Source organism: Vombatus ursinus, unplaced genomic scaffold, assembly GCF_900497805.2.
Source record: "Vombatus ursinus unplaced genomic scaffold, bare-nosed wombat genome assembly UNPS02014858.1, whole genome shotgun sequence".
NCBI classification, from domain to species: domain Eukaryota; kingdom Metazoa; phylum Chordata; class Mammalia; order Diprotodontia; family Vombatidae; genus Vombatus; species Vombatus ursinus.
The window spans coordinates 220,883-236,194 of record NW_020954636.1 but is presented as its reverse complement, the minus strand read 5'-3'; the positions used below and the strand labels follow the sequence as shown (position 1 = coordinate 236,194).

Below are 15,312 nucleotides of genomic sequence, written 5' to 3'. Positions count from 1 at the left end.
AGTTGTTTTTCAGTAGTGTCCTACCCCATTTTGGATTTTCTTAGCAAAGAGACTGTAGTGGTTTGCCATTTCTTTATCTAGCACATTTTACAGATGAGGAAACTGAGACAAACAGGATTAAGTAAATGACTTACCCAGGGCCACACAGGCAGTAAGCGTCTGAGGCCAGATTTGAGCTCAAGAAGATGAACCTTCCTATAACTCCAAGCCTGGCGCTCTATGCATTATGGTACCACCTGGCTGTATGTAGGTGAACATATATAAAATAGCTAAAATTTTGGGAGGAAAGTTCCTGGTAACTGGAATGATTAAAAGACATTTCATGTGGAAGATAGCACTTGAACTAAGTCTTAATAAGAGACTTGAGAATTTCAGAGTTGAGGGTATGGGTGAAGTTCATTTGTGGGACAGCCTGATAAGGGAATAGAGAGGCATGTGAAGAACATGAAGGAGGTTAGTTTGGCTAAACTGAGGAATGGAAGAATTAGGATAACATATAAACAAGGCCAGAAAGAAAAATTGGGGCCAGATTGTGAAGGACTTTAAATTCCAAATGAAGACATTTATGTTTGATACTGGAGGTATTAGAGAGCCTCCGGAGTTAAGTGAAAAGGGGAATGACATGATCAGACCTGAACTTGGCAGCTGTGTGGAGAATAGAATAATGTGGATGAGACTTGAGGCAAGAGGCCATTTAAGAAACCATTGTGATCTCCAGGTAAGGAGCAATGAGGGGCTGAAATAAGATGTTGACTGTATGGATGGATGGAAAGGGGCAGAAGTGGGAGATACTGTGGAAATAGAAGGAGAATAAGCCAAGCACACACTATTTACAACTTAGGTATTGATGTTCAATTTTGTCTATCTTGGAAATCAGCTTTTTTATTTCCCTCAGACTGGATGCACTTAAACAACCTTTTAGCTCTGTCTCTTTTTGATTCAGATTTCCTTTACTGAATACTCAAAGAAATCTCCATTCTTCCTTCCTATGCCTGAGTTGAGTTTATTCTCCTCCTCTTCCTGCCTAAGAGATTTCTCTTCTTCCTTTCTACTAAACTTGGTTTTTTTTTCCTCTGACCTTGTATTGTCCCAGTCTTGAATCTAGTTTTTCTTTTTCTTTGCCCAAAGTGAGTTATCAGCATTGTGTTCCCCTTTTAAGGAAGGTTGGAGAGCTCTCTTGTTTATCCATTTCTCAATCAGACCCTTTCCTGCTACCATAATTACATAATAAGGTGCCTTGGACGTGATAGGTGTGCAATAAACATTGAATGAATGTTGAATGGTCAGATACATGGCCTAGACATGACTGCACATAAAATCTCTCTTACACCATGAGTCAGGTCCAAATAATGGGGGTGAGTCATCACAGAACCTCTTCAATTTACTGCTGATAGAACTATATCTCGACCACATAACTGCAGCCCTCTGAACTAACCAGAGAGGCTGGCAGAGATATATTGACTTTCACCCCCAACTAAATATACAGTTCCCACAACCCACCTTTACTTCCACTAAGGTTCATTGGCCCCTCCAATTTTTTTTATTGTGCATTATCTATAGGTCTGGGTCTACTCTTCCCAATGGATGATAACTTCAGGAATTCAAGGTATTCTATCCTTCAGTTTTGTGGATTCAGAAACCTGCTTTTCTCCTATTACCCAGAAATGACCAGATCCTTGGAGACTGAGTAGCAGTAACCAGAAACACAGGAGATGAATTTCTTCTTTGGGAGAAGTGCTTGCTAAGCAAACATGAATGTTTATATCTGCTGATCAGTCTCTTCCCAAGACAGAAACTTATTTGAGTAGCTAATTTACTTTACATGGTTATTTTTTCCCTTTTTTTTCCTTAAAGGAAGCTGGATGATCTTGAGATAGCTCCATCATACCAATCAATAGGGTAGGGTGGAAACAGTGCTGGAATTAGAGTCAAAAGACCTAGGTTCAAATCTTAGTTCTGCTCTTGTGGCACTGTGGCAAATTTTCCTCGAATGAATAAAAATGATGGAGCTAGACTAGTTAAATTCTTAAGTCCTTCTTAGCTCTAAATTTATCATCTCTTCCTGCAGCCTTGTCCACTATGACAATATACCCACCCATAATATTAGGATCAGTCAGTCAGAGCACCTTCTTCCCTATTCAATAATATTGACAAAAGGATAAATCTTATCCTACTATCCTCCTTTTTTAGATTAATAGATTAGGGATTTTTAACCTAGGGGTCCATAGGCTCCTTACAGCTTTCAGTGAACTTCAATGGAAAAATGACATTTTTTAAATTCACTATAACTGGTTTCCTTTGCAATTCTCTGCAATATATCTTATTCATTTAAGAGAAACGCTAAACTCAATAATAAATATTTTTTCCTCTTTGTCTCCTCTATAGGATTTCTCTCATTAGTCTATTTTTCATACTTACTCTTTTCCAGTGGGATAAGGAAGTCCTGTGTTCATAAAGATCTTAGGAGGTGGGTCAACTGTAGAAAATGGATATTTGGGCTTTATGTCAACAGATAAGTCTAGAGTCACATTATGTTTACTTCCTCCCCAATACTGTGTGCATATTGATAAACTGTTGAGGTAGGGGTAAGGAAGGATTTTTTTCTTAGGATTTCCACCTTGTAGAAAAATGGAATCCAGTACATTAAGACCATACATTTAGATCTGGAAGGGATTGTAAAGGCAATCTAGTCAAAATCCTTTGTTTTACAAATGAAGGTACTCAGAACCGGACAGACTGACTTGCCCAGCATCATAAATCTAGGACTATTTTCACTATTCACATTGCTTCCCCTACATATAAAGTATGAGAAGCAATTACGCTATTAAATTTTCCTCCCATCTCCTACTTCTGTCTATCAGCATTAGGAAGCATCCCACCAAAATTGACTGGAAACCCTATCCTACAAATTCTATACCTGCTCACCTTTCTGCTGGTACAGTGGGAAAAATTACTAGATTTATAATTACAGGTTGTTGTTGTCGAGTCATTTTTTAGTCATGTCCAAGTTTTTATGACCCCATTTGGGGTTTTCTTGGCAAAGATACTGACATGATTTGCCATTTCCTTCTCCAACTCATTTTACAGATGAGGAAACTGAGGCAAACAGGGTTAGTGACTTGCCCAGGGTCACACAACTAGTAAGTGTCTGAGACACTGTATCACCTAGCTGCCCTTTAGTTGGAATCAGAGGATTTGGGTTCATTTCTTGGTCTGTGCCACTTACTAACTGGGTGACGTTGGGTGAGTTGTTAACTTCTCTTGGTCTCTATTTCCTTCTTTCTGAAATTGAGAATTTAAACTTGGTGGGCCTCCTAATATCCCTTCCAGCTCTAAGTCTATGAACCTTGATGCCAACATCTTTATTGGCCCCTAAGCCTACATCCCTCTTCAGGAATGGATTCTTTATAATTCTTTATATTCTGTATAATTGTAAACTATTATTATCATTATTATTAATTTTGCTTTCTATTTATTATTATGTCTACTATTATCTCCACAAAGATCTTTTCTCATTATGTCTTATCCCCTACTTCAGCACTGACTTAGTCTGCTTTCTCTCCTCTTACCTCATCTACACAACCATCCAGCTCTCAAATACTCCCTTAACCCCCAAACTACTATTTACTCTTGCCACCCTGACTAGAATGTTCCATGTTTTTGTCATTAGTCAATTTTTCCATTAGCACTCAAGGATAAAAGTGAGGGATTTTTCTTTGGGGCTATAATCTTGGGATCAAAATTCTTGGCTCCCTTCTCTTATAGATAAGTAAACTTTCTCAGGAGGGACTCATCAGCCAAATTATTTTAACATGAAGAATGTCAAGGTTCACACCTTCTTTGAATAGGTAGATCAGACCAGGTCTTCTTTACTCCAAGAAGTCCTCAAGACAAGTAGTGTAACAAAAGATTTAACTTCCTAGTTTCACCCTGAGTTTATTAACAGTCCGGTATCTTTCAGCTCCATTGCATTCTGAGTAAATAAAAACTATGAATACACATGGTATCCCAAAAGTCTTGGTGCAATAAGCTCGGGACACTCAGTATATTTTTTAAAAGTATACCCTACTCGAAGAGAAGCCGGAGAAGACCAGTTGTCAAATGTTGATACAAGCAGGATAGGACCAATAATATATTGTAATCTTCTTTTTCAATACTCAAGGATTCTTAACCTTTTTTGTGTTATGGGCCCCTTTTGGCAATTTAGTAAATCCTATGGATCCCTTTTCAAAATAATGTATTTAAGTGAATAAAAATAGAATTGTAAAGGAAACCAATCATAATGAAATGGTTATTAAAATATTTTCCCACCCAAGTTCATAAACCCCTGAAATCTCTTCATGGACCACTGGGTGGAGAGGAGCAGTTCATGGACTCCAGCTTGAGAACTCCTACTCACAATAAGTGTCCTGGTGAAGTGGTATATTTTGAACCTTAAGTCTTTCATGGCAGCTTGGTATATTGGTGTAGCAGATGCCTACTTACCTGGTATTAGGAGATCCAGATTCTAGTCCTGACACCAATGCTTACTATTTATCTGATATTGTATCATTTTGGGCTAGTCACTACATCATTTTAGCCATATTTGATATCTCTTATCTATAGCTCTGAAGGGGTACTCCAAAAGGGTACAAAGCAAGTTGTATTGGGAATGGGGTTATTTCAAATTCCTCATCTATAAAATGTGGGAATTGGACCAGAAGATCTCCAGTCTTCTGGAAGGGTCTAACCCTTCCAGGGCTATTATTACACTGAATTCTCAAACTCTTACCATGAACTCCTACAGAGTTCAGCCTCTTCTCTGAAAAAGCCCAAGCACAACTCAAATGGGAAGCAGCCCATGATGATCTACTCACTGGGATCTCCTTGAAATCATTTCTATTGGGTCTCCTACCTCTCAGCTTTCAAATTGCAACCAAACCCCCAACTACTCCCCAAATTCTGCTCTAATTAAAGCTGATCATTCTCTCTTTAAAGTATTCAGGAAGAGATTTTTTCATCTCTTGTTTAGAATCTCCTAATAGTCTTTATGAATCTTGTTATTTCTGTACAGGAGATGAAAAAGTCCAATCAGACTGTGAGTGGATTTCTTACACATTAGGAATTTACACTTGCAATCATCTCATTTACATTCAACACCTATAAAATGGCTCTTGTTTGCATCTTCAAAGGGGGTAATCTAAAGAAGGTACAATAAACCTATGTGTCAACAATCTTTGATAATACCTGTTTTGTGCCAGGCATCCTGCTAGTCATTAAGGACACAAAGACAAAAGTGAATCTGTACCTGCCCTCCAGAGGCTTACATTCTATAATGGGAGACAATAGGTGAATGAAAAAGTTCATACAAAACATATGCAAAATAAATAAAAGATAAATTTATAAGGGACAGAGTGCACTAGCAGTTGATAAGATTATGAAAAGTTCATGCAGAAAGTGATATTTGAGGAGAGTTTTGAAGGAAACTAGGGAATCTAGCAGATGGAGGTGACCAGGGAAGGCATTCCAAGTATGAGGGACAATCAGTGCACAGATGCAAAAATGGTAAATAGAGTGTGTATAAGAAGGTCAGTTTGGCTAGATGTGCACATTCTGGGAAGGGAAGGGGAATGATACACAGAGTGTTCCAAAAGTCTTAGTGTAGTTTTAAATCAGTAAAATCTTTGGGGTGCCTTGTATAATTAGATTGGAAAGGTATGTTTGGAGCCAATGTAAGTTCCTTTAGGGCAGAGATGATTTCATTTTATCTTTATATTGCCAGTGCCTATTACAAATCTTAGTGCATAGTAGAGTAGAAGGGGAAAGAAATAAGCATTTGTATAGCACCTACTATGTGCCAAGTGCTGGGCTAACCACTTTAAAAATAGTATCTCATTTGATCCCCACAAACAATCCTGAGAGGTAGGTGCTATAATTAGCCTCATTTTACAGTGGAGGAAGCTGAGGCAAATAAGGATTAAGTGACTTTCCCAGGCTTACACGGTTACTAAGTCTTTGAGGCCAAATTTGAACTCAGATCTTCTTGACTCCAGACTCAGCCCTTTATCCACTGCAGCACCTAACAGTATGCATTTAACAAATGTTTGCTGGACTTGCCTTCCTGCACTACTTGTTTAGAGAAAGAAGAGGTTGTTCCTGGAAACAGGGTGGGGCATGTAAATAGCATGGTGATTCCCTTCTTCTGCTAGAGGATATTTTCATTAAATTACTGTCAGTTACCTCCTAGAAACATCTATTGTGACTAAGTCTATAGCACGTAAGCCAGGAATAAAGATAAGCCACCAACACGCAGTGGTTGAGTGAGATCACACCAGGACATTTTTATTGCTTTAAGATTAATACACCGCTTTTGTCCCTTTTGGCTTGTGTAGTTCTCTTTGAGGAAATCTATGAGGGATGAAGATGAGGAGAGAAGGAAGAGCACCTCTTCCGGAATGCAGGCTGGAAATGAATAAAGGAGAAGCCAAGCTGGGCTGATGAGAGGATGAAGGCCCCGGGCTCCTGGTTCCCTGCTTCCAGGTCCACAGCTGACTTCAAGAATGTTTTTTCTTGGCCTGAGGAAGAGACACAATTGGGCCTTGTCAGGGCTTTCAATGAACTTAGGAGTTGCGGTGAGACTGAAGGAGGGAGCATGTTATGGACAAGAAGCTCAGAAATTGAGACTGTCCCTAAACAGCCTCTGAAAGGAAAACTCTAGGTAGATTTTTATTAGGGTCCATCAACTCACTCCCTTTTTTCAAACTCTCCCTGAATCTTTCCATTCTCCATAATACTAAATGTGAGTTTATAGAAATAGGTGGAATTCCTGGAGGATGCCCCCAGACCTGTGGCTTCCCCCTCCGTCAGTGACCCAAGGGGTTCTCATACTCCCTTGGGTTTGTTCATTCAAGATTGTCTGACCCTCCCCTTTGCCTCACTTACCATGGTTCTCCACACCAGGGCACTGACCAGCAGGCCGTACAGCATGGCCTTCCCCAGCAGGATCTCATACAAGAAGGTGGCAGACTGGATACTACGCTGATAAGACTCTGTGGGGACAAAGACCCCCCCACTAAAGCTGACCTCCCCAGCCTTATGTTCCCATCATTGCTGGGTCAGGGGATAAGCAAGTAGCTACCCGGTACCCATGGGCTCCCTCCATAGACTGTAGCCACAGGAATAGGGTCATTGAATGGGGAAAATGAAAAGAGAGGCTCACTTACCAGAGGTGACTCCACAATCTGAAAGAGAAAATTGGGGGAGATATGTAATTGGTCCCAGCTTTCTCAAAGAGGCTTTTATTTTGGGTGGCCATGCAAGTTAGTGCACACCCATGTTCTCAAAGAAATAAATATTATGTTCTAAAAATGTAAATCCCTCAGTTCTCTCCAAATACAGTCCTGGTCCTGGAATTAATAGAATGTAAGTTGCTTGGACTGTCTCACTTTTCTATTTGTATCCCCAGCATCTACCACAATACCAGGAAGTTGTAGTTCAAATTAAATGCTTGCAAACTTGATTCTCTCTTAGCTTGCATCTATAAAATAAATCATCACTATTTTCTCAGGGAAATGGGAGGTTAAATTCAGGGTGACTCCATATAGACTGCTGAACCAAATAGGTTTTTAGTCTGGAGATTCTTTCTGTGAAGGTCTGATAGAGACTAGGAAGGAGGATAGCACTAAGCAGATGTCCATATGGCACAGAAGTAGTACAGCTTCACTTTAGTAGGAAATTGGGTAGTTAGTTGGCTCAGTGGTTGGAGTGCCAGGCCTGGAGTAGGAAAGATCTGAGTTCAAATCTGATCTCAGATACTTACTAGCTATGTGACCCTTGGCTAATCACCTACTCTGTGTTTGCCTCAATATCCCCATCTGTAAAAAGGGGACAATAATAAGACCTATCTCCCAGGATTGTTGTGAGGATCAAATGAAATAATATATGTAAAATGCTTAGCACAGTGTTTGGCACATAGTAAATGCTATATAAATGTTAGCTATTATTAGTTTATTTATTAACCTAAGGAGCCTTTTTGCCTCTCAGGCCCATTTATCATGGAAAGTTCCTAGGGGAAAGGATTGTTTTCTCCTTGCTTCTCTGATTATCCAGGCATTGTCTACTCTGCTTCTCTCTTCATTTCTTGATCTTCTTATTAGTTCTTTCCTTTCCCTCTCCTTACTTTTATGTCTTTAACCTTCTTCTGTGGGACTACCTTTTCCCTAGGCCTCTACTCATGATACTTCTCACCTGCCTTTCCCCAGATCTGGTCACTGACATTCTGGGTGATGGGTTTGCTTGTGTTACCGGTCCAGGGCTCATCCTCTGAGATCCCATGGAACAATACTTGGCAACGGAAACTGTTCTTGGGATTGCGCCAGAAGGGAGCAGAAACCCGGAGGCGGCTGCTCATCGAGTAGTTGGAGAAGTTGTTATCAGGCTGCTCCTTGGATGGCTGAGGGTCTGTGCTGACCCCAACTTGTGTCTGCTGCCCATTCACCCACCAGCTCAGCTCCACAAGGTCAGGGTAGAAGCCTGTGGCCAGACAGACCAGTGTGGCCTTTCCCTTCTCCTCGATCTCTTCCTCAGATGGCTGAAACACAGTCACCTTTGGAGGAGTTACCTTGTTCAGGTCATCTGAAAAATGGAAAGGGGTCAGTATCAAAAACTGGTCACACAGCTGTCTTCTTGTGAAGGGAAGAAAAAGATACTTTATGTCTTTGTATTTGTTTGTTTATAGTACCCTGTACCAAGTTATCTTCTCCATCCACTACAATTCTGTCTAGTATTTAATTCAAATATGATCTAGGATTATAATAGTGTATTGTGGTATTGGAGAGTAGGAAGGGACCTTAGAAGTCATCTCACCCAACCCCCTCTTTTTATAGATGAGAACCTGGGAAGTCTTCCCTGATCCATCCAGAGGATGAGATCTTTCTATTCTTGGATCAATCATACATAGCATGATGTAACTTTTGTGCACTATGTTATTTAGGAGACTTCAAAAGTCTTAGTGAAGTTTTATGCTATAATAGCATAATTAAACCTATCAATCTTTGTGGGGGACTCCAAGATTTCATAGAGCTGAGGTTTAAACTTTTTTAAAAAAAAGCACTAAGACTTTTGGGACATCCTATATTTTAGATTGTCCTTTTTATATATATTTTAAATTTCTTGCTAGAGTGTAAACTCCTCAAGATCAGAGACATTATGTCATTTACAAATCTCTTAGTAGAAAACAAAGTACCCTGCACATAGTAGAAGCTTAATAAATGATGCTATGGTTTAACTGAATAGCCCCTCTTTCTACATATGAATCTACTTTTCTTCCCTGTTCTAAGAATCAGCCCTTATTACTCAAGACAGATTGCTCTGAATGACCCCCAAACTTGTCCTTCCTCCAAACTTCCCCATTTCCCCATCCTCCTTGTCACCCACATTTGCAGAAGTGGAGTCAATTTCTCCTGTCATCCCAGTATCCAGTCAGTTACCATGTCTTGTGGATTCTCTTTCCACAATGGCTCTTCACTTCTTTCCACTCCAATGACCAATCTTCATCCTTGTTCTAGCCCTTATTGCCTCCCATCTCATCTATTAAATAGCCTCCAAGGTCCACCCCCTCTCCACTCCATCCTCCACAGAACTTCTAAATTGATATTTAAAAAAAAAAAAAGATCTATGTCAACCCTTGCCCCTTCCCAAACCTTAAGTGGCTCCTTATCCTTGATTCTTAGCACCTAAGTTATGTAACTTCTCCTAGCCCTAGGTTCTTCCTCCTTAAAATGAAGGGGTTATGCTAGAGGCCTCTGAGGCTGCTTCCAGCTTGTTATTTCTCCTGAATATTACATTTGTGTTTTTAAAGTGTCTTTTGATGCCTCAATCCAAACAAGTGACTACTGGGGTGATTTGTACAGCAGAAAAAGCTACTTAGTGCTACTGCTGCTACTGCTTGTTATTACTACTGCTACTACTATTACTACTACTACTACTACTACTGTTGTTGCTACTGCTTTTTACTACTACTGCTGCTACTTCCACTTACTACTATTGCTGCTGTTGCTATTTAGTGTTACTACTATTGGTGCTGCTTCTGCTTACTACTACTACTGCTTACTACCACTGCTGCTACTGCTTTCTATTATTGCTGCTGCTGCTATTGTTTGCTACTACTACTACTACTATTGGTGCTACTGCTTTCTACTACTACTGTTGCTGCTGCTGCTGCTGCTGTTACTACTACTACTACTACTACTACTACTAGTACTTATGGCCAATACAGGGTTGTCCCCAAAATCTTAGCACTCAGGTAAGATTAGCTCTAGGCACTAAGACTTTGGGGACATTTTGTATCATCAACATTCGTTTTATTAAGCTTTAGTAGTTTAAATTGTACTAAGACTTTTTGACTCCCCTGTATAACCTTACATGTATCTATTGCTTTGCACTGTGGAGGAACTGTGGAGGAGAAGAAGGTCTGGATTTGGAGTCAGAGGACTTGAGTTTAACTCCTGTTTCCATCTCTTACTAGCTGCTTGACCATTGGCAAGGCACGTAATCTCTCTGGGCCTCTGTTTCCCCATTTGTAAAATACTAAGGTCCCTTCCACCTCTAAATCTATGATTTTACTTTACTACAATCCTTATAAGTAAGGTAGCATTATTGCCTCCATTTTACAGTGCTCAGAGAAATTTAGTGATTTAGACTAAGCTTCACACGGCTACTTGGCAGAAGAACTGAGACTAGAATCTAGGAATTCTGATTTATACAATCCAGGGCATTTTTCATTATGCCATTTTGCTGCTTACACATTGTATTCCTTGGTGTCTATATTCAAGAGAATGAAAGCTCTATTACTAAAATATATTTAATATAAATATATGTGTGCATATATATGATACACATTATATACATATATGTACTATAATATAAAATAGATATGTATATATGTATGTATATAGTTACTTTGTATGCATTTCATGAATTTATCTCATCCTTCTCCAGACCTCCAGAAAGAATTACATTTCTCATATCCCATCAGACTAAGTTCTTTTTTGCATCTCAGGAATTCCTTAAGGTCCCTTGTTTCCCAGCTCTCATGTATCTCAATATCCAGAAATTCTTTCTCATGTCTAACTCCATGACATAAAGAACTCTATACACAGAAGATCTAAACCAGTGAGTAACGGAAAGATCCCCTCTAGAACCATAGGTGTATTCCCTTTCCTTTTCAGAAAATGAACAGAATTCTAGAGTGCATAGTTAGGAGATAGCACAGTGGACTTGGAACCAGAAAGACTTGGGTTCAAATCCCACCTTGGACACTAATTGGCTGTATGACCTTGAACAACTCACTTCACTTATATAAATTTCAATTCCTCATCTATAAAATGAGGTTGTACTCAATGACCTTGGAGGTCCCCTCTACCTCTAAATCTATGGAACCATTACTGTCACTATATTCAATGAAACCATCATTTAGGCTTTTCTTTGAGAAGACAGCTGGGTTAGAATCAGCAGAAATATTTGGAGGGTGGTGAGTCCCCCAAATCAATCGCCCTATAAGTTTTTCAATTAGTAGGGCTGAATCTTGGTTATGCATGGGCAAGGACATTTTTTGTAATCATAGATAATGCTCACACCACTTCACTCCTCTAAAATTCAGTTGCCTCATGTCCAACATTAGGAAGCTGAATTGGATTAAGTGCTTTCTCATGTACCCTGCAACTCTAAATCCCATAATTTTCTCAGGGACTAGAAACTAAAGGTGAGTAGGTGAAAAAATGGGACTTAGAATTTTGTAACCTAATTAAGAATCCATTTTAAAATGCCAAGCCCTCAAACCCATCTTAGTCCTAATTCTCTTCTGACACACCACCCTGTCTCTACGTGTCTTTCCATTTTTGCTCTCTGTCTTTGTACATCAATCATCAGAACATCATCATTACCATTAATGATGGAATCTATCATATTAGATGTGGGGCCTTGTGTCTATGATTCAATAACCTTTAAAAAAAATTTCTTATGTGTAGAGCTACAAGATTGAGTGTTTCGGGGGATACAAAAAAAGATAAGTGACCAGTTCTTACCCTAAAGCTTATGCTCTAGTGTGTGTGGTGGGGGTAGGAGTGGGGGTGGGGGCAGCAGCAATAATTCATGTAAACCTCTTCAGGCCTGTACCTTTCTTTCTCTGTCCAACATAAAGGTTTCCCACCCTCCACCTTCCACCCCCATATTCCTGATTCCCTTCAGACGCCAAATTAGAATTTTAAAAGCTGTACAAGATAAGAAGCAGATAATTACTATTGGCAATTTAGAGTCTGTTCCTTGCCTCAGCCACAAGTTTGGAATGAATAGGGGATGACAAGATTTAGGTTAGGTAAATCTTTCCACTTGTCATCTAGTCTAACCCTTCATTTTGCAAATGAGAAAACTGTGTTATAAAGACAAAATATCTTGGCTCAAATCACTCAGGTAGTAACAGATCTGTACTTGAATCCCAGTCCTCTTAATCCAAATCCCTTTTCACTAGTTCCCAAGGTCTCACTATCAATCCCCACGGGCTCTCCCTCAGATTATTTTTTTCTTTAGAGCTGTACCTCTCTTTCGTCCAACGTAGAAGGCTTGGGACCCTCACTTTCCTTCTGCATATGGTCCCTCCCTTCAGAGACCAAAGAAGCACCTTCCTATACCTAACTCACTCATCCATATCTAGGAAATCCAAAACAACCCCCCTATCCCGTCCCCTGGCTGGCATCCGACCTCCTTTCTATGCGAGTAAGCCCAGAGCGTGCGGAAGGAATGAGAATGGGAGTTAGAGAGTCGCAGGGAAGAGGACGACTGACCGGAGTTTTTCCATGCTACCTCAGTGGGATGAATCTTCCAACCGTGCCCTTCTGGCCCCTGGACAGTGATTTTAGAATACGAAGTGTCTGGGGTAGTGGGGAGGATGTCTCACCTGTGACCAATAGCCGGGTACCTGGGCCGAAATGCTGCTCATAGGAGGACACAGAGCTAGAGCCCTGCAGCCAAACCTCGGCTGCCCATCCCCCACGTCTGTCGGGGCTCGGTCCCTAGTCCAACCCATCCCTTCACCTGGAGCTGGCCTGTCCCCCACCCTGCCCTGCAGCAAGAGTCCTCAGCGAAGCCGAGGCAGGAACGTCTAGGGATGGAAAGTGCATTGGCCCTGTCCCAAGCATAGCTGCCTCTTCCCAGGTCTAGGGCCTCCCCTCTTGTCCCTGGCCATCCGGAGTAGGTGAAAGATCCTGATCAGCCACATTGTAGCTCTGGGACCCTTCCGGACTTTCAACGAAGAGTTGCTCAGGGTCACTTACCTACAACGGTCAGCCGACTTCCAGACCCAAAAATCTGAGCGTCAGCATAACACAGTTTTCAGACCCCTCACAAAATCTGGACTCAACCATCCTCTGTACCGCCTCTCTGCCCCGAAAACTTCAATCACACTCAGGGGACCCTCTAAGCCACAAGTTGGGACTCCCTACAGGCTTACCTAGAACAATGAGTCGGGAGCCAGCCCCGAAATACTGAGTCTCTGTGCCCACAGCAACACAGTCTGGCACACGAATGAGCTGAGGAGTAAGGGATTCCCCATTCCCAGTCCCCAGCTCTCACTCAGACAACTGCCATTCCCCACTCTGCCCTATGCCCTGATCACTGTGAAGGCATGAATAGGAAGGAGTAGGGTAGTATGGGTGCTGTTTGTCCTTTCTTACCCAGCACTGTCAGCCTGGTTCCGACTCCAAAGTACAACTGCCCGGTGTTAGCACAGCAGCTGGGGCTGCAGCTCAAACTCAGGAAAGCATCTACTGGCCTTCCCTCTGTTACCAAATAATCTAGGAGCCCTCCCCATACCCCCATTACTGCTCCCCCGCCCCGAGCCCACTCCACGAGCTTCAGAGGGCTGGAGCAGGGTGAATAGGTAAAATTCACCTGAAAAGAAAACTACCCTTGAAGATTCAACCCACGAACTCCTCACCTAGTACAGTGAGCCTGGTCCCCGGTCCGAAATGAAGTTCATTGAAACACAGTAGAGCAGAGCTCAGCTTAAATCTGTCTCTATCCCGGGGATTGCTCTGTCTCTTTAATTACCTCTCTCCCTGCCACCCTCCACTGACAACGTGAAAAAGCAGCTAGATAAAGTTGGATATGTTTAAAGGCAAAATAACATGAAAGCAAAGGGCGTAATTGGGGAAAGGGCACAAAGCAATGTTTTTCATTATAAATTATATTCTAAAATACTGATTTCTCATTGGAATGGTGTGTGTGTGTAGAGGGGAGAGAGAGAGAGAGACAGAGAGACAGAGAGAGAGAGAGAGATGGACTCCTTTGGCAAACTGATGAAACTTCTTGACCTCTTCTCAGAATAATGATTAAAAAACAACTTAATGGAAGAAAACGCCAAATTTCACTTGGAGATTACTGTAAATAAAGATGCATTTTTTCCTTATATACATTCACAGGGACCCTGAAATCTCCCTGAGATAGAGACACTGCCTTCATAATTTTTCAGTCAGACCCCCAAAAGAGGGGAGAAAGGGAGAACTGGGCTTGTCATTGGAACAAGAGATTTTTATAAAGACATCCCCGAGGCTCTTTGTGTCCTACCGGCTTATCTGCCATAATGATACAACCTACTTCAAGATTGGCCCCTCCCCTCAATTTCTTTTCTTTCACCTCTGAGGAGATTTAGAGGGGAGCTAGTGACTGTGGCTTGGATCTGGCAGAGCAGGGTTTGGGGAAAGGGGAAAGGGGGAAGTGATGAAGTAACAGGAGAAAAGGAGCAGTCAAGTTGTACTTGAATTTCTCCCTAGATGACACTTGGGTAGAACACCTGTGTAAGAATAGCAAACCATTAGAGTACTTGTGCCCCTTCTGCTAAGACTAGAATTTCTGATGAAGCAGAGTGGGCTGGGCTAAGGTGGAAGGAAGATGTTTCTCTTTAGTTCAGAGGCTACCACTTAAAGTAGCTAGTTGAGTCTCAATATGCAAAGAGACGATATTCTTGGGCAAATTCCAAGAGTTTTACAGCCTTTCAGGGGCAGGGGAATAGTGGAAAGGACTGGTTCATTTTTCTGCTGTATAACCAATCTCAGGGATAGCCATAATGGCAATATTGCTCATGTTTCTTTAGCACCTTAAGGATAAATATACATTCAGTGATACAGAGAGCTCCCAGATAAGGGTGCCACTGTCAACACAATTTAGTCTTGAGTATTGCCTGAAGCACTGTGAAGCTAAAGGACTTGACCAAGATTACACAGTCAAGATGGGTCAGAGATGGGACTCAAACTCATCTTCATAGTCTCTAGGATTGCTCTC

The 15,312-nt window shown here is 41.2% G+C and overlaps 1 gene segment (V, D, J or C); it reads right to left on the bottom strand.

Annotated features, from left to right (window-relative positions):
• Nucleotides 1-6,295: 6,295 nt before the first annotated feature.
• On the bottom strand, nt 6,296-13,866 carry LOC114027274. The segment is given in 5 exon segments: nt 6,296-6,554; nt 6,922-7,028; nt 7,203-7,220; nt 8,227-8,613; nt 13,707-13,866. Coding segments are annotated over 5 exon segments (678 nt in total).
• Nucleotides 13,867-15,312: the final 1,446 nt, after the last annotated feature.